Genomic DNA, 24,921 nt, shown 5'->3' on the forward strand with positions numbered 1-24,921 from the left:
CTGTGGTTGCAGTTTTTATTTTTACAGCGGTAGAGGAAAATTGTTAAAACATTACAGTTGATCAAAGATATACAAGATTTTCTGTGCTACACACGGTGTATATAAAATAGTACAGAAACATACAGCGACCATGTGTGTCAGGACTGCAGTGTATTGGTTTTATCCAGCAGGGTTGAAGAGCTTGTGGCTGAGCTCTGAGGGCAGAGAGAAAAAGAGCAGAGCCAGGAAGAGCAGAGCCAGCGCAGCAGCCAGCAGCACCATACAGTGCAGCTTGTAGTGCCTCCAGGCCATGATGCACATTGTCCTCACCGGGCTCAGCAGCCACGACATGCTGGCGTTGGGACGACTAGACAGAGAGATTCAGACATGAAACGGCAGCTCCAAACTTTACCAAAGACTATGCACCTTAAAGAAAACTTGAAATAGAACATTTATGTGTGCTCACTGCTGAAATTCAGCAGCTGCAACATTTGAAGCAGTTGAGGCGGCAGTCAAAATGAAAAATACTGAAAGAAGTTGAAGAGGTTCAAATGAAAGTGCTGAGTGAGGCTGAAGTTTCAGCTTAGATGTGAGCTCTGAATGTGTGACCACTGAGTGACGTTGAAGTGAAAGTGCTGAAAGGAGTTGAAACGTCAGCCGAAGTGTAGCTGATAAACTGAGTTAAACCAAAAGCTAACATGTAAGTGTGAAAGCAGCTGAACTGTCATTGGAAGAGTAAAAGCTGAAACACATGCACTTTCTCACACACTCGGGGGAGTTAGCAACTGTATCTCAAACATGTCATCCTTGGAATTCAGTTTATTTCAAATTGCCAAAACAGACAGAAAATAAATAGCGCACACATTTCAACAGATATATAAATACACAAATTCATCGTAAAAACAGGCAAGTTTAGTGCAAACAATAACTCTGCAATCTGTGAAAAGCAGAATCACAAACAAAGATTGCAACACAAATGAGGTCAAGCACAGGCAAAGGGATAATGGACACTGCAAACAATGCCATCGGATATTGAGACAAGGCCAGAGTTTTCAGAATCAACCCTGTACCCATTTCACCACTCCACTCAAGTGCACTTTAATCGTATTTCCATCTGTACATACTCTGTAACAGAGTAGAGTTGGTGATTTGGTTTGTGTCAAGCTGGAAAGACAAGTCATGCCAACACACATGACCCTTTGTGGTCAGTTATCACAATGATGCATGCATATTGACATAGAACTCTACATTTAGGTAGAAAACAGTAATAACTGCAAAGTATTTGTTGCATTTGAGGACTTTTCAATCAGTTAAATGATATTTGCAAATAATTAGTTTTATTGTCTTGTGAGGATTTTATTGTTGACACATGAGATTTTACAGACTAAGCATAGGGCATTCTGAGAGAACAGGCTGAACTGTACTTGTATGATGCATGTTAATTATAAAAAAAAGAAATGGGATAAAAAAAAATTTTTTTTAATTACTTGCAAATACTGTTTGACCCATGTCTGACTTGGTTGTTTTGATGGAAAAGATTAACCAAGACAGTTTAACTAAACCCACAGAAAGCTTATTAGTTGTTTTATTATTTGTTTAATTTTGAAGTCATCTTGTTCTATGTCTCACTGAATTTCATTAGGAAAATAGACATCTTTGTTTTTTGTTTCTTCATTATTATTCTTCAAGTGTGCAAAGACCGCAAAAGCTATAATAATTAAAAAATAAATGGTAACACTTTGCTTCAACCCCCCATATTTAGCATTCATAAACAGCAGATTAACATTTAATAGTTAACAAACTGTAATGAAATTGTGCGCAGATGTTAGTGTTTGTGGGCACACATAAGTGGAAGCTGGTGTATTAACAAATGTGAATGAATGACAATATAATAAAACAGGTAAAATAAGTCTTCACAGGAAAGGTTATAATTTTTGACAAATACTGTACATACACTTAAAATGTCCTTATATGTGCTTACAACTGCATTACAGTGTTATACAGTAAACTGTTTATTAAATGTTCACATAGTGTTTATAAATGCCAAAGACAGGACGTTGAAGTCAAGTGCTACCAAAAATATTGTTCATTTGTTCCCTATTAACCTAAATCAATAGCAGACATTGGAGCAGTAATGGGAGATCTTACAGCATCGCTTGAAATGAATGTCCATGCAATCGTCTGACCACTAACCCAACACAGGGATAATAAATCAATTAATTCATAAGTTAAAAGCTGTATAAACAGATAAAGAAACATTCATTGTCATGTGACGTTGCTTGAAAAGAAGATCGGGGGTTATTTTGTGGCGTGTGATTGCTGTTCACTCAGTTCAAGGATGGAGTGTGAGCATTAGATCTATTAGGCTTGCTGCAGATTGGATAGAGGATTAGTGTTTCCCGTGATTTAGGGGGAGGAGAGCGGGAGGGGAGGGGTATTTCGGGCGGTGTCTGCCTCTCCCCTCAGAGCTAAGGTGGAAGGTGGCGAGCTGTATAGGAAGTTTGGAATGGATTAGAGAGGAGAAATAATGCAATCGGATTCCCGAAGCGCGGGAGACTCCTCGTACTCCCGCTGTGTCTCCCTCCATTCACCCACCCATCCTGCTAACCACCCGCCCCCTCCCCTTCCTGTCTTCCCAGCAGCCTCTCAGGCCCCCAGCAGTTTCTTGACAAGGTAGCCTGGCATGCTGTAGAGGAAGAGGCCCAGCATGATGAGCAGCAGCAGGGCCAGCACAATCTTGATGATCAGCCACTTGTAGCGGTTGCACACCAGGTAGCGGATGGCTTTCAGCGGGCTCAGGAACCACAGGAAGGTGGTGTCTGGGCGACTGCAGCGGAGGGTTGGAGGTTTTACAGGAGGAAAGTAACGAATTTGGTGAAGAGGGCATGCAGGTGGATGGAGGAAGGGGAGAGGGAAATGGGATGAAACATGGGAGAAGTAAAAGAGAGAGAGGGAGAGAGAGGGAGAGAGAGAAAGCTGGCATTAGTGGTTAGTACGCCATGTTGCTTTTGTGAGTATTATTTTTCATAAAGCATGCTCACATCCCACATTTGTTTAAACATATCACTTCCAAAGATGCAAAGATCACATCACAGAGTAAAAGCTCTACATTAAAAACATATGCACAATGGAAATGTAGGTACAAATGGATGGATGGATGATTGACCAACAGCTCTGTCCTGAGGGAATAATCTTTTCATTGTCAATAATATTTTGGTAACACTTTATTTTATAAAGGTTCCTGGAGAGAACCATATCATTTGTTGCTAAATAACAGGTAAAGTAGAGAGCTATCCATTGGTACACCTCAAGTTATTTCTCAGTATTATGCCAGCACAACCTTGATATTTTTATTCAGAGGAAATCCAATGAAATGAATCTGGAAATCAATAATAAACTCAACATAACTGACTGAACTAACAATAAAGTCTCAGAAATCTGTGTGTGTGTGTGTGTGTGTGTGTGTATTTGTTTTGGGTTTTTTCCCTTATAAAACTTACAGTGGACATTAATGAAATAATGAGATGTTTGACTTAGTTGAATAGTGCTGGTTTTAAAAAACATTAAAACCCGCCTCACAGCTTTGCTTGGATAACATTTTGTATATTGTCACATAGGACTTGATATTCTCTGGATATCAGTGAGGATCGGTTGTTGCAGGGAGGTCTGGACAGGATTTAGACAGACCCTCTCCCACCTCAGCATAAACTAAAACTTGAAGTTTTCAATAAATCACTTTAACGGTGTGTTACACCAGCAAAATGTCACAGAAACTATTAATTATTAATAGTGAAATATTATTATAATTACTACTAATTATTTTGTCTTGGTTGGGAGTTCCTTTTCATGAGAACAACAAGGAATAATATAGTAACAAAATGTCACTAAAATAGACATAAAGGACCATTTTTCAAAGGCAGACTGGGTATCTGACCTGAATAAAAAAAGACATCTTTCCTAAAAACAGCCAAGCATTTCTCTGTACCGCACAGTTGGTCACTTATCAGATGTGTAATGACACTTTGTGGCAAAGGACGCTGGCAAGACAAGACACGAAAGATGATATTCTACTGCTAAGACATCTGAGGAGAGACAGAGGAGGAGCAAAGGACAGAATACAAAGAAACTGTGTTTGGCGCCACAGAAGAGAAGGTGCTACAGGTACGACAGGAGAAACCAGGAAGCGAGGGGTTAAATAGAGAAGCAGAGACAGCGAGGAGGGGGCGGAGGCTACCAGCGCGTCAGGCCCCCAGCATCTTCTTGACCAGGTAGCCAGGGATTGAGTAGAGGAAGAGGCCCAGCATGAGCAGCAGCAGCATCAGCCCCAGGGCCTTGAGGATCAGCCAGCGGTAGTTGTGCCAGATGAAGTAACGAATGGACTTCAGAGGGCTCAGAAACCACATTAGACTGGTGTCCGGGCGACTTTCGCAAGGAGGGAGGAAAGAAGGGAAGGAATGCAGATGGAGGCAAAAACAGGGAGAAGGGTAAGGAGAAGAGGAGTTACACAGAAAGGAGGGAAAGGACGAGGGGAGGGGAGAGACAGAGGGAGACAGTTGAAGAGATGGTAGGAGGAGAAACGAGTGTGAAAGTGTAACAGTGGCCTTTTGACAGCGCAGAAAGCAGCCATGGTCAAACACGACCAAATCTCTGTTAAATTACATCAAATCTCAGCTGGTAGTGATGTTTGATACACTGCTTTTTGCACTGTAAGAATGATTTAAGGGACACGTCCTCAAGTTTTTAACTGTGGACGTAACTCATGTGTAGCTGTATGAGTGTCCGTGAGAGATTGATTCTACGTATATTTTCGATTAATAAAACATGTCAGTGTCTTACTTCGGTTTCTCCAGTGGATCCGGCTCATTTCGTCCGAGTCCTACAGGACTTTTCTCTGCCTCTTCTGCTGTGACCAGGTGAAGCTCAGCCTCAACTTTACCCTGCAATGACATTGATAACATATTAAATCAAAGGTACTCTGTGAAGTTTCACACATATCCATACACAAATACCCACTTTGGCACAGGGGCTTTTCACATCATACTCTCTGTGTAGATTAATATAGTGCTTTCCAACCTTTTAGAGTCAGCATCCACAATTGGTGATCACAGGACAATTTAATAAAATTTTTTTGGGCTTTGAGTCTGATCATACCCACTCAACCCAAGTTACGTAGTACAAGAACAGGCGTTTGGGGGAGTGAAAGAGGCGGCCTTCTCCTTTTTAAAAGTCAGTGTACCATCAAAATGATTTTAAGCTGTTTAAAGGTAAAATAGTTGCATAATGTTGCTAATGTTGACATGAGTTACGAGTCGATAAACCAAAAAGTGATTTTTTCTTTTTTCCCCCCATTCTTTTAAATAGAAAGCTTGAATAATATATTGTTTTACAGGAAAAACGCAAAAGTTGGAGAAAAACCTCAAAAAAATAAACAAAGTTTTAAGTTTATCTTGTACCAACCTGATTAAAGCCTACACATCATTGTCTTGAAAAGAGACAAAGGATTTGCTTTGATTTCACTTGAGCTTTGAACGCCCATGTATCTTGTGCTCTTATGTTCTTGCTTTTAGGGTTCATTCTTTACTTAGATTCTTCTTCAGTACTATGAATACTCTCTTAATACTACTTCCTCCCTGAAGTGGCTCTCTAGCTGGTGTTTTGATAGATTTATGAGGATAATTTTGGAGATAATTCCTCAATATTTTCTGTCTTACCGTGAGCTCCATCTCATCGTTCTCATCACGGGCAACAAACGGCCACCAGCCTTTCACTCTCTTTTGTTTGAAGATGGAAATGGTGGGAAGTTCATGCTCATTTCGGATCATGTCGAGAGAGCACTGCTTGGCTGTCTTGGCGCCACGGGGGAACCGGTTCAGGTCCAGCTCAATCGCACCTGGACGTAGTAACAGTTAAAGCAGTCAGATAATGAAGGCAGTGACACTCCTGGTCATTTTTGTGGTACAACAGTTCTGAAAACAAGCATCAAAAGAGAGAAAATATATTCAAATCCAACCAGCAACCTGCTTCCTTCAGTCCTCACCCAGGAAGTCGTCAGCAGAGAAGTGGTCGGCGTCCCACACCTGCAGTGTGAGGCGAGGAGGGATCTTGTATTCTGTCTCATCCCAGGAGAACATGGACTCTTTTTTAGAGATGACGATCTTCTCCTCGGCCATGAGGTAATCGAAGGGGAAGACGAAGCGCCAGTTAAAGTTGCCCTCACCGGTCAGGGAGTGGTAGTGCACATCTGTGTCCTGCTTGTCCTCCTGCTGCCCTTTCAGCCACCTGAGGGAAGGTCACAGGCAGGTAAGGATCACAGAGGTCAGAGTTCACCTTTAGGATCATGGTTTGGTGAGATGAGTGAGTAGATTGAGTAGTTTAAATCATGCACTTACAATGTCTGAAAGGTAGGAAACTGATATTGTCTGTCAGTTGCTGTGTGTTAATTTGGTTGATTTAACAAGGAGCATAGGAAATATACCAGTCTGCTAACAAGAGAGATGATGCTCATAGGTCAAAATCAAAACACATGTGACTCTCCAATAGCAAATCAGATTAATATGTGTGAGTGATATTAACAAAAGCAACACATAAAAATCTGATTTGATGTTGGAGCTTCACATTATTTTCAAAGCCATGCACAAACAAATCTTGCAGTATGCAAAAAAAAAAAAAAAGTTTGTGTCTGGATGCAGATAGCAGAGGAGCCGAGGCTCAAGGCCTGTGGGGTTAGTCTGTGTCGGCCAGAGCTCTTTCATTAAGAGCTGACTGAGGCTTCATTAGTCAATAGGAGCAGAAGGGAAGCTGCACAATCAGTTCTCAATACACAACACTAAAAATGTGAAAAAGAAAGCTGACAAAAATAATTGTCAGGCTGAAACATGTTGGTGAATCCTGAAAAAGTGAACAAAAGAAAAAACTGAGCTAAAAAGTTTTAGCTCGCCTACAAAGGTCCTGGTGTCATTAAAACATGCCTGATCTCATGTGATCCAATAACTCTATCATCACTACTGTATCACAACACTGGGTCCATCTGAAACAACCCCCAGTTTTTTCTCGCTTTACTGTCACTGTGGGACATTTGGATCAGCTGCTACAACCTACAGCAGACAGCAAAAGTGATCCTGATTTCTAAAACACTGTCATCCTCCAGGCGTTTAGGGCTGTTTGAGGATGGCGCCCGGTTTGTTACAGTAAAATCCTCAGGCGACACATCCACAGGTGACACCATGTCAGCTGAGGGAAAAGTTAGACTGGTTAAGAGATGCATGAGTGAGGAGGCTCCACAAAATACCAACGTCAATAACTTTAAATTATAATCAAATATCCAGGCTGCAAATTGGAGCTCTGTCATACAGGCATGCATATTGTTTGCATACACAGTATATTTCCATGCAACAAGTTTTCTTTTTATTATCAAAAATATCTGAAAAGTCTTCATTTAAAGTAATGTCCAGTAGCAACTGCAGTACAGGACCAAACCACAGGGATTATTGAATGCCATTTTCTTTACAGGTGCTCTAACTCATGTTATGTTCTAATTCATCTATTTATTTGCCAGCAGGATTACACAAAAAGATTTGCACTGAACTTGGTGGAGCGTTGGGCCATGGGCCAGAGAAGAATCGATACAATTTTGAGGCAGATCGGATCACTTACTATGAATTTAATTTTTTTTCTCTGAAGTCTGGTGCATGCTGTTTGACTTTGGCCTTAGCGGCCGTCTGCCAGACGAGTTGCCTTCTAATATTAACAATGAATCAAACGATGAATTGTGATGTGAAAAGGGGCTCGTAGTGATGAACCCACAGATAAAGACTCCCTCGACTCGTTGCATCTTTTCATCAGTGTTGTTTTTGGTGAGAAAGCTCTAAAAATTAAACTGCATGCTACCTGTTCAACACCAAACAGCAAACAGACAAAGTTAGCAACGAGCTGCTGAACACAGTGGAGCAGCTAAAGGAGCAGATATTTCCCTCAAGAGCTGGAAGAGAGCTAAATTAGAGCTAAACGTAGAGTGAGTACTGGACTTACATTCATCAGGTGGCCAAAAACATGACTCAAAATGAATGCTTATGCTGCTCCATGTCTGCTGGATATGTAACGAAGCAACATTTTCACCATATCAGCTTTATAAGGTTATTATATGTCAGTGCTGTGTTTACAGCTTGTTGCACAGGTTCAATGGCTTCACAATATCGGCCATGTTGACGTATCAGTTGGGATGTTGTATGATCCCATTAGTTTGTTCTGGTGAGTTGAATAGATTAGACTTATCCGTCAGATTTCTTGAAGCCTGTGGTTTATGTGCTTTGGTCCATACTGTACAAATTCTTCACTTGGGATTAGTTCACAGCGTGCTGATGGGAGGCAAGCGTGGTTGCGTGCTGAAGATAAATCAGGAGGTGGGAGGGATGACAAAGAAATGATTGAAGGGCTTCGTGAGAAGGAAAGAAGGGAGGTAGTTGTACGAGCCATGCGATGGGATCGTGTGTTTACCCCCTGACATAGATGTCAGACATCTTCTCTCCTGTCATGAAAGCATCGTCCTCTAGAATTACGTCATCAGTGTTCCAAATAACAACACGAAGCTCAAAGCTAGACACCAGCAGAGCATTGACCAGAGAAGAGAGAGAGGACGACAGACAGGAGACACACCACAAACACAAAGACAGACGCGACAAACGACACAAACACGCACACAGAAAAATGGAAACAAAACAAAAAAAAAAAAAATCATGGTTAACTGCAAAAAAAAATAATCCACACACAGCTCACACCCACGGGACAAGGCTTGGTCGCCGTGTCCCGCTGTACCTACCCCCTGACAAATATGTCACTGGACTTTTCCCCAGTGAAGTAATCATCGTCCTCCAGTATTACTTCGTCTGTATTCCAAATAATCACCCTGAGCTCATATCTGGTAAGGGGGGGAGGAAGGAACACACATAGTTGGACTTATATTTGACAGTAAATAGCTAACTACTCAAACAGACTCACCATAATTTAACCTGGGGATAAAAATATAAATTCTGTTGAAAAAAACTACAGAGATTTAGACCCTTTGCAATGCAACAAACAAATTTCCCATTTAAAATGCTTTGGATTTATGCTCTTCTCATTATCAGAAAACACCATTCAAATTTATATCTTTCTCATTTGCTCCAGCCAGAGTGTACCTCTTTGGTTTCCGTGGTGATATTTCAATCGCAGGTCCAGGAGCAGGCATGTCCATAGGAAACATATCCACCCACATCTCAATACGGCCCTTTGGAAGAGGGCGCAACACAGATTAACTATTGGTTTAATCTGTTTTATGACTCGAGACAAGCGCAGCTCTTTCTCCTACCTGTTCGATGCCGGGCTTGTCGGGGTTCAGCAGGGGTCTGGTCTCCACATGCTCGGGGACGAGCTTGCAGCCCACTCTTGGGATCTCCTCCCAGTGGTTCAGCACTGTCAGCGCCAAATGCTCCTCAGTCTGCTTCTTCAAACCTAGGAGAGCGATGCGAACGGAGGAAGAGGAGGAGTGAAACGGAAAGAAAAATAAATAAATAGTTGAATCAGGATAAAACAGTAATGCCAGATTCATTTTAAGACATTCCTAGCCCTGTCTTGATATAAACAGATATAATAATTTCTAAGACTACTGGCATTATCTGATGACTTTTACATTGACTATAGGATCAATACATACAGTGAATGCAACCAAAATTACCTTAATGAGCTTCAGTGCTCCTATAAACTCAAACCTTGGAGAACAGAAATAATCAGGTCTCACTTGTACATGGTATCACAATCAGTTTGACAGTGAAATTGTGACATTGAAAGCCCTATATGTAGGACCTTTAAATGACCTTTAAGTAGAAAATTGCAGCTGTACCATTCTCATCTTCAATCTCTGTCGGCCCCTGGAAGATTCGACTCGCCACCTTGACTTTGCCTCCAGGCCCATAATGAGGTCCATCGATCTTGCCCTCCTTACAGAGCTTAGCCAGGATCTGGCAGGGCTTCATAGGGTCCCGCCAAACATTGTATCCATGGCTAATGTCAACAGATAACAAAGAGGCTACTGAGATTCTAAAGTCAGAAAATAACCATAAAAATAATATGCGTAATCATCCGAGGACAATCTCAAGACTTGATTACGAGAAAACGCTCACTGTAATAAATTTACAGAACAAGTCAAACAATACTTAATACAGTTGACGATTTTTACATGGTGACATTAAATCTTGTTTGGCTGAGGGGACCTAGAAAAGACAAAGACACAATGATGCTCACACAGAGTAGTTGGATGCGATGCCACAGGTGGCTCTGTATTTGCTGTAGAAACGATTCTCCAGGTCAATTTTTGTCTCTCCGATCAGGTCGTCAGTGCCGACCAAGTCCCAGTCGTACACAGACACCGTTAGCATGGACTCCATGGGGAACGTGGCCTCAATATCAAATGATCTGAACACAGAGGAATAGTAGAAGGAAGGGGTGGTGGATGAACAGACGGAGCAGGGAAGTGCAATGAAGGAACCAGATTCTGGTTTCAAAATACTGCTGCACAAAAAAACTCTGAACAATACTTTTCGGTCGAGTTATGGGCCATGCTAGGCTGAGGAAACTTGACAAAAGGTTCAGACATAGTTTTCCTCTTCAAGACAAGTTAAGAGGTGCAGCGTTCTCTCAACTCACTTGCCAAACACAGGATTGAGCTGTTTGGAGATGTAGTTCTCTTTGTCTTTGACCTCTGACTTGCCCAGTTTGATGACGATGTACGGATCAGCCTTCCCGTTGATATCAGCAGGATGAAGATCTGTAGCCTGAGAAACAAAACAGAACGCAGAGAGGATTTTTTGACGTGTTTTAATTTTTTAAACCATAGTTTATCTTCAGATGTTGAGAAGGTCACTCACCCTGACCACATAGACACGGACGAGGACGTTGATTGGATCGTTATGAGGAATGCTCTGGAACATGCCCATGTTAGGATCAAATCCAGCCTCTCTGGTGATCTCCTCAGACAGAGGCAGCTTGTACATACACAGGGAGCCCTGCGTTGGAGAAAAACAACAGGTAGCAATATAACTTAGTTTCTGTCAGTTCTTGTGTGTTGTTTTTTTTCCACTGTGTTTTGCCTACCTTGAATCTGCCGACAATCCTGTCGTCATCCAGAGCATGTTCGTCATCGTCCCCAGCTTTTCCTCTGTAAAGGTTGAAAGTGTGAAGCCAGTCTTCAAAGTTACCATACTCACTCTCTAGCTCCTTGTTGTACACCTGCATGGGACATCAAGCACATAAAGTGTGAGTATGTGCCTGTGCTGGTTAATTTCTGTCAAAGCATGAATGATACTCACCACCAGCTCGTCCACTTTTGCTTTAACCGGTCGTTTCTCAGTGCCGTCTGCAGGCTGACCCTTCTTCTTGTCCTTGGAGCTCTTCTTCTCTTTGCTCTTTTCTTTCATCTTGGAGCCTTTCATAAGAAGGTCATCAGGTTTGATATCTGATCGGGTGGGTGAGTGGAGGTGGAGGTGGACAAAGTAGGGTTGGAGTCATGAAGAGGGGCGCACAGGGGTGCACACAGCACTACACATATCACATAACATGAAAGCTGACAGGTTTGTTTATCAGGTAGTTCATAGAAGATGCAGTTTAAATCTTACACAAACATATGTCGACCATCTTCTCAGCTGTTTCCAGCCTAGACCAAAATATGACACTGAATTTGACAATGACATTTTTATACTACAAGAAGCGCCTTAAAAGAAGTTTCATACAGTGTGGAATTTTAGTGTGAGAGTAAATAATTTATGCTTTTATGTAATTTAAGTGTATATAAGCATTTCAGTGCAGGCGTATTAATTCAGAGAGTCTGTATCAGGCAGCTTTCATGTGTACAGCAGCACAGCGCTGGGAGGTGATGCTAACGTGGGAAATGGTTATGAACATGATGATGTTCTAGTCCGTTCAAAGCATGGATAAATGATGGATCCATGGGATGAAGGAGACCAAGAGCAGGAAGTGCACATTCTGCATGCTCTGTGCTAGAACTCACATCTCACATAGACAGAAGCTGAAATCACATTTCCTTCACTCATTAACTTCGCCCTTTATAACAGAAGCTCGGTAGTTTACCTGATAGTGAACAGTAAATCATGATTCAAACACTAACAAATCATTGTCACCACTGCGAGGTGTAGAGTCACATGACTATAATTCTTGCATCTCAAATGAGACACGCTGCATTAGTTTATCTTAGTTTACAGAAAATATTGTACATGCAATGGACACTCCAACAAATACAAAGTGTAAAAAGTAAATAATGTCTCATTTCATTCCCAAAGACCACACTCATTTGACCGATGTAAGTTTAACTCTTAATACATTTTTCTCTGTCATCTCAGGCAGTGCAGCAGATAGAATATTACTGCATTTTCTTCACCCTGAAGGCCACCAACTTGAAAGTTAGATTGAAATAGGAATTATGTTTTAAACAATCCCAATAAACTGAAAATAGAAAATAGTCAGGAGTATGTGAACACTTGCAGAATCACAACTCAAAATCCAACACTGGCCACATATTCCTTTAAAAGAAATCAAAGCAGCAGACATGGGGGCTTGCTGGCAGGGAGCCTGTCTGATCTGGTGGAGTTCAATACCTGCTGACTCTGCTGCAATCTCCAGGTCCTCTCTTTCCTCCGCCTCTGCCTGTGCTGCCTCCTGGGCTCTGAGGGTCTGGAAAACCAGGAGAAGAAAAAATTGCCAGTCTGATTGTGTGAAAAGGGCAATCCTGTGTAAGACGCACAAAAACATGCATAGATTAGACTAGAGTTGACACACCTCCTTCAGCGTCTCTATTGAAGCAAAATATTTGGACCACCAGTCCAGCACGCTCTCGTCTGTCTCCTCTTCTTCCTCGACTCCTCCCTTCTTTTTCTTCTTCTTCTTCTTTCTCTCTTTGTCGCTCTCCTCCTCGGTCTGTTCGAAGAGTTCAGACACTGTAATGATTCTCAGTGGCTTCAGTTTTTATTCATAATGAGCCACCAGTTCTCATTGCCAAATTTCTATAGGAACAATTACTCACCATGTCAACTTTTACAACAGCATCAGACATCTACGACAGGGGGCATTACACAAAACAACACAAGGGTTAATACACACGATGGATGATGCAGCTAGGAGCGGCACATGTAAAGAAGCAGGTAAAAAGGACTGGACATAAAGCAGTGCTACTACTCCCACCATTTACATTTATAAACACACAGTATACTATAGAAATGAGCAGGCAATGCTCTACTGTAGATGATCTCAGAGACAAGCTTACGGCGTCTAACTTGACAACTGTGTCCATCTTTCGGACCAGAGGGTCTGTGTCCATGTTGACCACGATGTCACCTGCGGGGCGAGAGAGGGTGCGGGAGGAAAGGCTGGGTGAGGAGCGAGGCTGGGAGCCGCCATTGGTTAGGACCATGTAGCCATTCATTAGCTTAGCTGAAGTGAGCCCGGAGGATAAAGAAGGCAGTAGCAGGTGGAAGGACAGACCAGGGGCAGCCGAGGACATGCAAGAGAGGAGAAAAGGAAACAGATGGAGAGAGGATAGAGGCAGGAAGCAAGCAGAGAAATCAGCAAATTTAATAAAGAATGAAAATCCATTCTTTATTGACCAGAGAAATGAATCAGAGGTATCTGAAAGTAATTTTTTAAAGTTTGTTTTAATCTTCCTTGATGTACAGTATCCTGTGATTGTCTAAACCTTGCTGGAGCCACGTCCAGCTGGCATTTCGAAAAGTTAAAAACAAAGTCTGGAAATGATTTGCAAACATTGTTTCACCCATGTTTGCTAAGAACCTTGGTCTTATTAAGAAAGAGAGAAAACCCAGAACTGACGAAGAAATAGACAAAAGATTTCAACCTGCATGTTTTAAAAGAATTCACTGTTTGTATGTGTTTATATTCTAAGATTAAAAAGTCAGACTGAACAATAAAAGATGATGATAATGAATTGCTTGATGCATTGGCAAAACATAATAAGATAACCACTGCAGAAATACCACACCATTGTCTACTGGTCAAGAATTCAACAACCTTCAAGATAGATTAAAATACAACAACAACAAAATAAACTCAAGAAAGTAAGCTGTAGGAGACAAGCTGAAGGAAAAGCTGGTTTTTGTAATTTCCTAATGAACATTTTGAAATTTTTCCTACTTTTCACCCAGCAATAGAAACAAAGAGCTTCTCCAAACACGCTTACAAAACGCCACAGTTAACTCTGTAGGGCCCTGTCATGAACTATTAAATATGCGTTTGTTTCCCCAAAACAAATTCAGGAAAAAGGCTGCACCTGGCATTGTAAATGTATTGCTACTCCAAACACAAGCGCACAACACCACAGCTATTAGGCTCCTTGATAACTGATGAATATACAAACATTCAGTTGAGTGTCAGCACCTGCAGTGGCCCAGTTGTTCGAGGTCTTGTCTGGGGCGCTGTAGATGAAACGTCTCAGGCTGGTGACAGCGTGCGACCCCACCAGGATGTAGCGGCCAAACGCTCTACAGTCCACCACCCGGATGTTGAGAGGAGGGTGCAAGAGCTCATTTTCTGGAAGGTCCTGAGGACAAGGACAAAAATGTTGAAGATTTAATTAAAGCAAGCACAACCAGACCAATTTCAAGTAATGTTTCATGTGTATTACAAGGAAGTGGATGTAATGTCAAAGGTACAACTCACCACCTCAAACCATTTGACCAGGGTGCTGAAGTTGGGGTTTTTCTTGTAGTTCTGGATGAGGGCAGATTGAACACCTCTACCTGCACACTCTATATCCACACGTGGCCGATCCACCTGAGCTAAGTTAATCCTCTTCAGGTCCCTTAAACCCCAGAATAAAACCTGAACCAGAGGAAAACAGCAGTCCAGCAGTGAGGAAAGAGGATCTTTAGAGGTGAAAACACAGAGCCGGTGGTTAAAATCTCACCTCGATGCGGTAGCGGCTCAGGACGGGCCGGATGCCCAGCGGCACAGGAAGAATGGGCCCACGCTCAGAGTCTGTCGGTCCTTCGAGGGGAGGAAGATCAGCCCTGCCTCCTTGACCAATCTATTTAGGAACGAGTGAGGGGAAGCAAACCTGAGTGTGCCAGGCTGGAACACATCTGAGTTTTCTGTATTGTGATGCACTGCACCAGATTCCCATAACCATAATATTTTGTAGTAATTCTTTTTTTGCTTAATGTGACAACTTTAAAGTGCAGAGAAAGTAACAGCTAATGTCGTGGTGGAAGAGAATAAAGACAGTTACTGCAGTACAAACATGGACGGCAGAGTAGCCAAAGAGTAAGACGTAGTGGGATGGAAAGAGAGAATGAAAACAGCACCTTTATTTGAGGAACAGCAAAGTTATGAACGGCGATCAGAGCTCGCCTAATCTCCTCCGCATCGAAAGGAATCTGTAGGCAGCAGGAGGAGGCACAGGAAGGAAAAAAAGACAGGGGACAGGATGGATATTTTAAAGGAGAGAGGAGGTAACATGAATATTTAAGTGGAGTGAAGGGGACGAGAAAGATGGTAGCAGAGGAAACAAATGGAAATGGTAATGTAAAAGGGCAAGAGGAAACAGGCAGTGAGAATAAATAACAAGTAAACAGGAGTATGTGATGATGTGAGGGGAGTGATAAAGGAAAACAGGTTGTGCAAACAGGCAAAGAGCATGAAATTAGTTGTAAATGGAGAGAAAATATATTGCAAGACAGAAAAAAAGAGAAAATATAGCCCTGTTTTTACTATTTTTAATGGTCTTTTGTTCATGCTTCACATCTTTATTAAAAGCAAAGCCCTTATTTATGCAATCTCAATGGAGTTGCATGTGTGTGTGCATCCACATGTAAATGCACTCATTAGTTAGTGTTTGTTTATGTCTGTGTGTTCTTGCATATTTTACCTGCAGCAGCTCAAAGGCAGCCAGCAGCTCCCCAGCAGTGCAGTTCCCTCTGTAAATCTGATAGTATTCCAGCTGTGGTGGGAACCTCGGGGGGCCGTAGTGTTCGTCACACATCTTGATGGTGGGCTTCGCAAACGTCCGACCTATGAACTCTGCCTTGCCCTGAACACCACATTGTGACAACAGGCAGTCGAGACATTCGGGGGGGACAAGGGAAGGGAGTTAGACACAAGTGTAGGAGGTGCAGTTTCCATTCGGCCACTTGGTGTCAGTACTGGTCAAGTCAAAGTGGTTGAATGCAGAATGTGAAATTTTGTGTACAGGTTTGTGGGACAAAAAAAAAATCTAGTCTCACTAACAAACATTTTGAATGTGACATGTGAATATTACAGTGTAATACAAAAAAAGAGGTGTACTTATCAAACAGAGAAGTCTATAAGCACTTTCCAATAAACTTTCTACACCTTTGTTTGATTCAAGTATTCGGAGGCAGATTTTCTCCACTGCACCAATGTTACTGCAACAGCTTTCCCTGCTACTGCAGCAACTGTTGTTACAGATGAAAAGAGCTCATCAGCAGCTATATGAACCAAACAATTCATACATACAACAGCCACCAGTAGCTAGTAGAGCTTCTAATTCACACAGACAATAAAACACTAATGGTTTCACACTCTATTTATCCAGCAGGACAGCATGAGCAAGGTCAGAGGTAATGTGAGGGACAGGGTGGTTAAGTAGGGTGGACGGACAGTCAGAACATGAGGGATGGAGAAGGAAAGCACTTTTAGTTTTATTAGCGCAAATTACCCTTTAAAAGTGTTTCACAAGCAGTTTCTCTATGTTTATTCTGTTCATTCATGTAGACTAGGACCCTACCACAGTGTCCTGGTCGTAGATTTCAACTACAATGATTGGTGGGTCGTCTCTCAGCTCACTGGCCTCCCCAAACAGCTCCACATCGTCAAACACCAGCAGCTGGTCCCACGTAGGGCACAGAGTCTCACTTAGGACCTGAACATACAGGTCAATTCAGTGTAGACATAACCAACATAAACTCTCATTCAGTTGCTCTTCACTGTCACTGTTTGTCATACAAGCACACACAATTTAAACATATGCACACGTTCATGGTCTTACCTCAGTAACCTGGCTGTGTGTGGAGAAGAAGACCCGAGCGAAAGGATCTGAAAGGCCACTGCTGTCAGCAGCAAACAGACTGCGGGCCTGGTACATGTGTGCTCTCAGCTGAAACACCTGCTTCACTGTTGGACACACACGTACACAGACACACAAACACAGACAATCAATCCCCCTCTTATGTCCAAGCTGGAAAAGTGAACCACAAAGTAAATGCGATCAATAGAAGTCAAACGTTTGCCTCTAAGTGAGTTTCTTTGTGTTTTGCCTCTAATTGATTTTAGAGTTTAAACTTAATGGTAAATCAAGAGAAAATCTAATGCAAAGCTTGATGATGAATAGAAGAAAAATAATGCAAAACACAATAATTCAAAATAAAACTTTGTGCTTCAGTGCAGGAAACCTAGATGATGCATTCACTGCAACTTTAGCATTGGTGAATGTTCATGTTTCAGTGACAGTTACTAGGAGTGAAGAAGTGTGTCACTTATAGAGCCGATACGACTCTGGATCAGCTGCTCAGATGTATTAAAGTGTCTCATTTAGTCACTTCTGGTGTTTAGAGCACTTACTGTTGTAGACAAGGCTGACAGGGGGGATAGACTGGAGACCGGGGCCCATTTTAGCAGATTTAATCTCTTCAAAACCATTAGGCAGACCGCTGAGGAAGTCCTTTCTTTGCTTGTTGAGGCCCAGCCAAAGATACAACTCCAGCTTCGCCTGAACGGTCCAGCCTGCAGGGCCAAACCCTTTCTTACCAGGCAGCTGTGGACACAGAAGAGAAATGGAGTTGAAAGCTATGAAGAGTTTCTTGCAATAAAAGCTGTCCATCACTGGCATAAATACTTGCTGCAGATTCTCTTGCAATCTCTCATTAGTTTTATTACCACAGGTCAGTAATTAAGCATAAGAGACAATGTTACGACGAGGCCCAACCCATAAATATTAATATTACCATTGATTTTCAACATCCTCTCCAGGAAGCTATCAAAGATTTACAAGCCTGTTCACCGTGATACTTGTCAATACTCATCTCGTATTGTGACTATTCACCAATACTGATTATCTCACATAATGAGCGGTCTCTTTCAGCTCATTCAAAGATAGCAAAGTATCTGTTAATGTGAGAAGCTAACAAAGGTTGAGTGAGAGTTGATCATACCTTGAGGAAGACAGCCTTGACTTTACCACAGTCTTTGCCAGTTTCCTCATCCACTATGGAGTACAGGATGTCTTTGGAGGGAATCCGGGCATAAGCGATGCGCTTGTTGTTGCTCATCATCCACACAAAAACATCAGGGATGCTGTGCTGAGGCTGGACAAGATAAATACGCAGAAGCACTTTCATTAATCCCAGTGCCTTCCCCTAATTATAACCTACCAAACTGTAAAATGTTAATTCTGCACTGGTACAGTATCGTTTGCAGGTTACACTCTATATTTTGCTGAGTTTTGAGTGCAGTTGCACAAAATTAAATCTGTACCTCGTCAGCGAGGAAGCGAAGCCTCTGCAAGAAGTTCTGCGCGAGCTTGAGTTTGTCTCTGACTGTGTTCTTCTTCACCTGAGTCCGAATCTGCTTGGCCTGCTGGCCCATGCTGTCCTGCAGGAGGAGGAGGAGGAGATCAGTGATGATGAAGCTTACTTACACAGGTGCACTTCACCTTTCACACATACTGCATGGGTTCAATCTAACCAATAAGTGGATTTTATTTGAAATATAAAAAGATGCTTTGGTTCAAAGCAACTATTTTAAAACCTGTCGTTTAGCGAACACTTTGCATTCCCGTTGCATCTCTTCTTGAATCAAATTAAAAGTCGATTTGCCACCAAACACAAACATTAATCTGAGGGAATGTGAGTATGAAAATGAGATAGCATTGGAAATGTAGTGCAACTATTCAAGGGAGAGAAAAAGTCATTCAGAAATGAATCTCCGTGCATGGCTTTTACAGAGACTCCAAACTATTTACTCACTGAGGCGCTGGAATTAGTGACTGAACCACAGCTTCATCTTCTCTATTGTACTTTCTTTCATCTCTGTTTGAGAAAAATTAAATCATACCATCTCTCTCATGCAGGACTTGAGCCGTTCTCGATCCAGTTTGGTTCTGCCAGCCTGGTTCACATCCTTGTTAGCCAGAGTCACAAACCGACTGGGAACGACCAGAAAATACTGAGCGTGAAACATGAGCATCACTTGGCTCTCTCTATAAAATCATTCTCTGTTTTGTGTAATATTATTGTTCTGTAATCTTGAGACCATTATACATACAAGCAGTAAGCAACTGACAGAGCTTCACAAAATAACTAAAAGCACAAGCAGAGAGAGAAAAAACTGTGAAGGCAATACTAAACCAGTATTGCTTTCACCATGACAACCATAATGACTGTGTTTTAGAGATGCTTTGGTAATGATGAAGATTGCAGAGAGTCTGCAAGTGTGAGAATTTTATTTTTAAAAAAGTAGTCAATACGCTTACTACAAGGAACAACTCTCTGTCAGTACTGACTACTGAGTCTCTGCCAGTTTTGATACAAGACCATAACAAATGAGTATTATTATGTAGCTTGCCTGCAGCCAACGCTGAGCTCCTCCAGCACTCCCCTGAGTCTGCGCTCTGGAAAGGCTTTCTCTGTCTTAATGACCTCCTGAACATCATTCAAACCCTCCTCCTGTGTGGACACAGAAATACTGGAACTTATCACAGAACAACTTGTTAGTATTCAAAGATTTACAAATGCCAAGTACCTGTTACCTGCACATGCCAGTGGTGGAATGTAACTAATCATATTTACTATATTTTATGAGCACAATTTCAAGGTAGTTGTGCTTTACTATTCAATTCAATTCAATTCAATTTTATTTGTATAGCGCCAAATCATAATATACATTATCTCAAGGCACTTTACAGGGTAAGGTCAAGACCTTACATTGTTACAGAGAAAAAACCCAACAGTTCCCACAACGAGCAAGCGCTATTGTTCCATACTATTATTTTATACTAGTATTTCAATACAACTGACACCTTTAGTTACTAGTTACTTTGGAAATTCAGGTTTTACACACAAAATATCATCAGTTTACAGAATATGGTGCATTGTTGTGGATTAAACTACCCAATGCAAGGTGAGGTAGTTAACAGTAGTTTCACCTCCACCAGCTGCAATATGAAAATGCTAAAATTGTAATATTAAATAATATAATACGTAGTATGTAATAAAATACTGACAATGACAACCATGATGCACAATGATTAACTTTTGATATCTTCAATCTATTTGAGTTTAGTACTCAGCAACTTTTACACAGGCAAGAACTGAGTATTTTTACATTGTTGCTACTGAAACTTAAGTCAAAATCTGAATGATTCTTCCACCACTAGCACATTCTAGTATCTGCTATAGTATACAGTAAATCAATAAACCCACACTTTTCCACCAGCTCTTGGGGCAAGATGGGAATGCACTGTAAATGTAAATAATGTAGGTTATAATATATCTAGTAACTTATTTTCTTGTTTTTCTTATCCAAATATATATTTTTTGTTATAATGTTTTATTATAATGTTTTTCATATTATTATCTATAACTTTTATCATGATTTTTTTATTGATGCTACAGCACATCAAACAAATAATGTCAACCACCCAAAATGTGCAGACTGAGAAGAAGGGTGCATACTGACCAGCTTGTCAGCGATCTTATCCATCATATTGGAGTTGTAGAGTCGTCTTCTTTGGTCCTGCCACCAGCTCTTGATGTAGACACATGGCTTCTTTTCAAAGTAAGGAAGATGGAAGTAGTTTCTGCAAAGTTCAAACAGAATGAAAGCTTAATGTTTGGTTTATAACCTAAATGTGTAATGGATTGTGCAACTGCTATCTCAATACGGGTAATTATTGTCAGCAATCTGCTCCTGGCTGTTGGGAAATGTACCATTTGTGATAATTGTAAAGCACTTTACAAACAGTAAAAAAGGGCTAGACTTGGCTTTTATTAAACTGAAAGAAAATAAGCAAAACATTACATTCTAAGCATCCTTAACCTTGCCCCCTGTGACCCTTGACCCCTGACCTGTCGGTGATGACGGGCTTCATGAGCGGAGTGGAGGACACTGAGACCAGGTCCCCGTCCTCGTCCGCCTCGTCCTCACTGGAGTTCTGGATGAGCTCGCTCTCCTCCTCTTCATTCTCCCCATCTTTCTTCTTCTTCTTCGCTGATGAGGGCTTGCTTACGCCATCTATCTGGTTGCCATAGTTACCTGTTACATAGCAGAGCATTCAAGGTTGATAAGGCATGCATGTGGTTACAGTAACCACTGATTTTGTCACATTTCTTTTTTGTATTTGTAGAGTGGAGGTCAATATTAACACAACTAGTTAAAAGGTTTATTTACCTATCGTAATTTCAAAACTTATTGCCTTGTCACCAATCTTCCTGTCGATCATGGTGGCCTCCAGGAAGGAACCAAAGAGGAAGAACTCTTCTATTTTCCCTGTAGCGCTCTGATGGGGTGAGGAGAGGGGCAGGAAAGAAAAAGTGGGACATTTTATTGGAGCGAAGTGCATTTGTTTTATTCTCTGTCTGTGGAACAATCGCTGCAGGAGCTTCTTTTTATAATTTACTACACACATAAAACCCACCTGTCTTTTCTCTGAATTACTGAGCCACTTAGTTTATACAGTATTAATGTGTACTAATTTCTACCACATTTTTATTAATTCATGTGTTTGTTATTATAATATAAAATATTAATCATTGCTCTTTTAAAATGTACATCTATTTGCAGCAGTTAACCCATAAAGCTTCCCAGGTAGCCAAAAGATCCTGGTCCTAAATCAAACCCCAATCCTAATCCTGACACTGACATACCAGTGTAATTGAGCTAATTTTCTGACCCAAACCTGGCACAAATGCTGCAGGCGTTGCCCTAAGGAAGAAATGTCCATACAGGCTAGAGTTGTCCGTAAATTGTCTCAGTGACGGGAGACGTGCAGTGTTTATAATAAAGGCGATTCAAATAAACCACAAATCAGGACACACTCAAGAAGGGCACATGAATAAACATACAGTATGTGCTTTAGTTGCAGAGACTCACTTTGCTTTCTGATACAACCAATAAAGTGAACCCAAGTCTTAACAAATTTACAGTACGAGTCAGATTAAGAGCAACTATTCTCTTCCAAATGAAAAAAAGGAAACCGTATCATGGCGCAACATCTTCAACAACAAGGGCCATGTATTTAGCTATAACCTTAGAAATCATTATACAAAGTAAATTTCCTCCTGAATTTAGTGAACTTTAGGGCAAGCCCAGAGCAGATGAGTCAAGCCCCTCACTTGATTTACATTTGTCACAAACAGCTAAAACCAATGGGAAAGGCTTTTAAAAAATAACACACGGCATGACCTTAATGTGAGATGAAGTCTGGCCTAGAAGCATAGAAGTGTCTTTGATTGGTCTTGGCCCAAACTGTGATTACCCTCTCCAAGAACCATGACAAATTTGACCACTGCATATTGAACGGCTCGCAGTCTTATAGACTTTTTTTCTCTGTTTCACCACCTAAGTCAGTTATTAGCATCCTTTCCAGTTCTCAGAAATTAGGATAACAAATTATTTGTGTAACCAACCTCATAATTAGTATTTGGAGGGGACATTAATGAGCCAATTTACAGAATTTCTTTGTTTGGTGTTATTCTCTCAAATTAGTAATCTGTTTCTCCTTCAAAAAAAAAAGAAAAAAAAAAGTACTTGGTGACTGGCACAGACTCATGCTGGCATGAATTAATGAGGATCCTGGGGGAGACATTTACACCCTTACAGCCAATAGGTCGAAGAGCTGGCAAGCTTGCCCTGGAGCACCACATCTAATGTTTCTGATTTCCCTGGTGAGCAGTTACTGACACGTTCCAATATAATGGTGGATTATAGTGTCACAGTGTTTATAGTAGGGTCAGGAGGTCAGAAGTGGCTGGATCATAAGTCAAGATAACAGCTTTTTATTTGAGTTTGCTATCAGTAATTCTGTTACATAAAATCACATTGTCAAAGCAGTCAAGTCTTCTCACCTCTGAGATGTTGGAGACAGACTCCACCTGAACCTCAGTGGAGCTGATGATCTCAGGCGAAGTGGTGTCCAGGATCTCCACAGCAATGGAGAGCAGAAGACGGGCTCTGAAGGACACGCCCTCTCCAAGTCCGTCATTCAGGTCCTGGTGCTCGTCCATCAGAGTGTACTGACGAGTGGAGCCGTACATGTTGACCCAGGCTGGGCCCAGGGTGGGCAGGAACCCTGGCGATGGTAAATGGGAAAGAAATGTCAGTGGAAAATGATGTGGTAATTTACCAAAATAATTTTTCTTTTTCAATAGTAGACTATTCTCTCTAAAAACTATTTAACCCACCTCTGCCCAACAAAAACAAAAAAAGAAAAACAGCAAAAAACAGACTAAAATCCAGGCAGCAGTCAAATCGTTAACATAAATGTCAATCACAGTCCTTACAAAAAGAAAAAGATGCAGGAAAGTTGATTGTCTTTAAAAGTCCTTATTGAGGTTTTGAGTCAATATGTTTGTCCAGACATTTTAAAACCGGAACCTTAATCTTGCTGAACTTTTCACCAGAGCCAGTTCGATCAATAAGTCAATTCAAAAGTTGTCTCCATCTACAGTGTGGAAGTAATTCTGTCCAGCCACTGTTTAACAATAAAGTTTTAATTCTTGTTCTGAGCACTCACTGGTGTGCTGTTGTTTTGCAGCCATCACTCCTATTGGCCATTTCTATTACTATGCATTATAAGCAAGTACTGGTTGAATTTCTGTAGGTTTCACTTAAAAATGACAGACTTCACAGGCCATCAAATTACATGAAATATGATTAACCTCCACCAACTTCAAGAAATGTAATAGTATGATTTTTGACCTGGAAACATTAACTACACATGCAAATGTTAAAATGTTTGTTGCTGTGTAAGTGCAAGTTGAACTGTTTTACATATAACACAATAATAATATTTGATGATGTCTCAGTGTATCGGAAGTAATTTTGAAAGTAACCTATTAAACTCATTCAGCCATTATCAGTGGGTCAAGCAGGTCAGCTCTGCTAATTACTACATACAGTAAAATATTAACTGGTTAAGTCTGACTAATTAATGTACCCGACAGTTAATCAATGTTAATAAAACAAACTGCTTGCATGCTACCCTGTGTGTTTTGACCTACCTTTGTCACCATCATTCGATATCTTGCGTAGATCAATAAAATGGGTTCCTATGGCAACATCGTTGACCTTATCCGAATCTCGTATCTGGACCTTCAGGCGTTTGCAGAGTGGAGGGAACAGTTCAGTGAAGACGACCTGCTCGTTCCAGATTGGCTCATAACTGCTCTTCTGGACTGAAGTCTTCCCCTAGAGACACATGGAGGAGTAACACTGAACTCACAAAGCTGGAAAAAACAAATACATTTGTGGTGATCAGTTATGTTTCTAGTCCTTAGTTTTTGTTCACTATAATTGTTTCTTGTTCTCATACTGGCCACAAAGAGATCCCTTCTCAAAGCAATTCCAATGTATGAGACAGGGGACAAAAACCGCAGTCCTTGTTTTGTAAGGTAATGCATTTCAAGCTAAAGAAAGAAATCAGGTAGAAATCCTCTAAAGTTGCAGTCTCTTTACAACAAAGTTTCCTCTCTGTCACTGTTACGCGATAAACCCTGTCTGCTGAAGCACACAGATGGAATTTCATACTAACAGGACTGTAAAATTGCAGAAAACTACTTTGATTTGTGTAATTCACACTGCAGAAAGCTCATATTAGCTTCAGCAATACAAGTCATTATTGCAGAGAATTAGGAATATGGATATTGTCCTTTT

General features: G+C 41.2%; 1 protein-coding gene across 6 annotated transcripts in view; it reads right to left on the reverse strand.

Annotated features, from left to right (window-relative positions):
* Window position 1: 1 nt before the first annotated feature.
* Window positions 2-24,921, reverse strand: part of otofa (otoferlin a) — a 75,102-nt gene continuing 50,182 nt past the window's right edge. Inside the window, exons 14-47 of one of the 6 annotated variants that reach the window (XM_071479400.1) lie at window positions 24,270-24,456; window positions 23,115-23,338; window positions 21,439-21,547; window positions 21,117-21,303; window positions 20,728-20,848; window positions 19,615-19,715; window positions 19,105-19,195; window positions 18,526-18,642; window positions 18,204-18,356; window positions 17,614-17,806; window positions 17,042-17,166; window positions 16,781-16,915; window positions 15,902-16,063; window positions 15,339-15,410; window positions 14,942-15,061; window positions 14,695-14,856; window positions 14,413-14,575; window positions 13,286-13,452; window positions 13,046-13,075; window positions 12,802-12,939; window positions 12,621-12,696; window positions 11,319-11,434; window positions 11,104-11,238; window positions 10,878-11,015; window positions 10,657-10,784; window positions 10,255-10,425; window positions 9,854-10,014; window positions 9,323-9,465; window positions 9,153-9,241; window positions 8,473-8,571; window positions 6,017-6,258; window positions 5,691-5,869; window positions 4,816-4,916; window positions 2-346 (exon numbers count right to left, since the gene is read on the reverse strand). In XM_071479400.1, coding sequence (XP_071335501.1) covers window positions 160-346; window positions 4,816-4,916; window positions 5,691-5,869; window positions 6,017-6,258; window positions 8,473-8,571; window positions 9,153-9,241; window positions 9,323-9,465; window positions 9,854-10,014; window positions 10,255-10,425; window positions 10,657-10,784; window positions 10,878-11,015; window positions 11,104-11,238; window positions 11,319-11,434; window positions 12,621-12,696; window positions 12,802-12,939; window positions 13,046-13,075; window positions 13,286-13,452; window positions 14,413-14,575; window positions 14,695-14,856; window positions 14,942-15,061; window positions 15,339-15,410; window positions 15,902-16,063; window positions 16,781-16,915; window positions 17,042-17,166; window positions 17,614-17,806; window positions 18,204-18,356; window positions 18,526-18,642; window positions 19,105-19,195; window positions 19,615-19,715; window positions 20,728-20,848; window positions 21,117-21,303; window positions 21,439-21,547; window positions 23,115-23,338; window positions 24,270-24,456 — 4,722 coding nt within the window. In that variant the 3' untranslated portion in view covers window positions 2-159. Of the gene's footprint in view, window positions 347-783; window positions 2,807-4,815; window positions 4,917-5,690; window positions 5,870-6,016; window positions 6,259-8,472; window positions 8,572-8,794; window positions 8,894-9,152; window positions 9,242-9,322; window positions 9,466-9,853; window positions 10,015-10,254; window positions 10,426-10,656; window positions 10,785-10,877; window positions 11,016-11,103; window positions 11,239-11,318; window positions 11,465-12,620; window positions 12,697-12,801; window positions 12,940-13,045; window positions 13,076-13,285; window positions 13,453-14,412; window positions 14,576-14,694; window positions 14,857-14,941; window positions 15,062-15,338; window positions 15,411-15,901; window positions 16,064-16,780; window positions 16,916-17,041; window positions 17,167-17,613; window positions 17,807-18,203; window positions 18,357-18,525; window positions 18,643-19,104; window positions 19,196-19,614; window positions 19,716-20,727; window positions 20,849-21,116; window positions 21,304-21,438; window positions 21,548-23,114; window positions 23,339-24,269; window positions 24,457-24,921 lie in introns of those variants that run through there. The other 5 variants (XM_071479398.1, XM_071479399.1, XM_071479401.1 and 2 more) reach the window with 5 other exon arrangements.

The sequence above is a fragment of the Trachinotus anak genome, unplaced genomic scaffold (genome assembly GCF_046630095.1).
Source record: "Trachinotus anak isolate AG129_WGS33_773 ecotype Australia unplaced genomic scaffold, CSIRO_AGI_Tana_v1 ptg000005l, whole genome shotgun sequence".
NCBI lineage: Eukaryota > Metazoa > Chordata > Actinopteri > Carangiformes > Carangidae > Trachinotus > Trachinotus anak.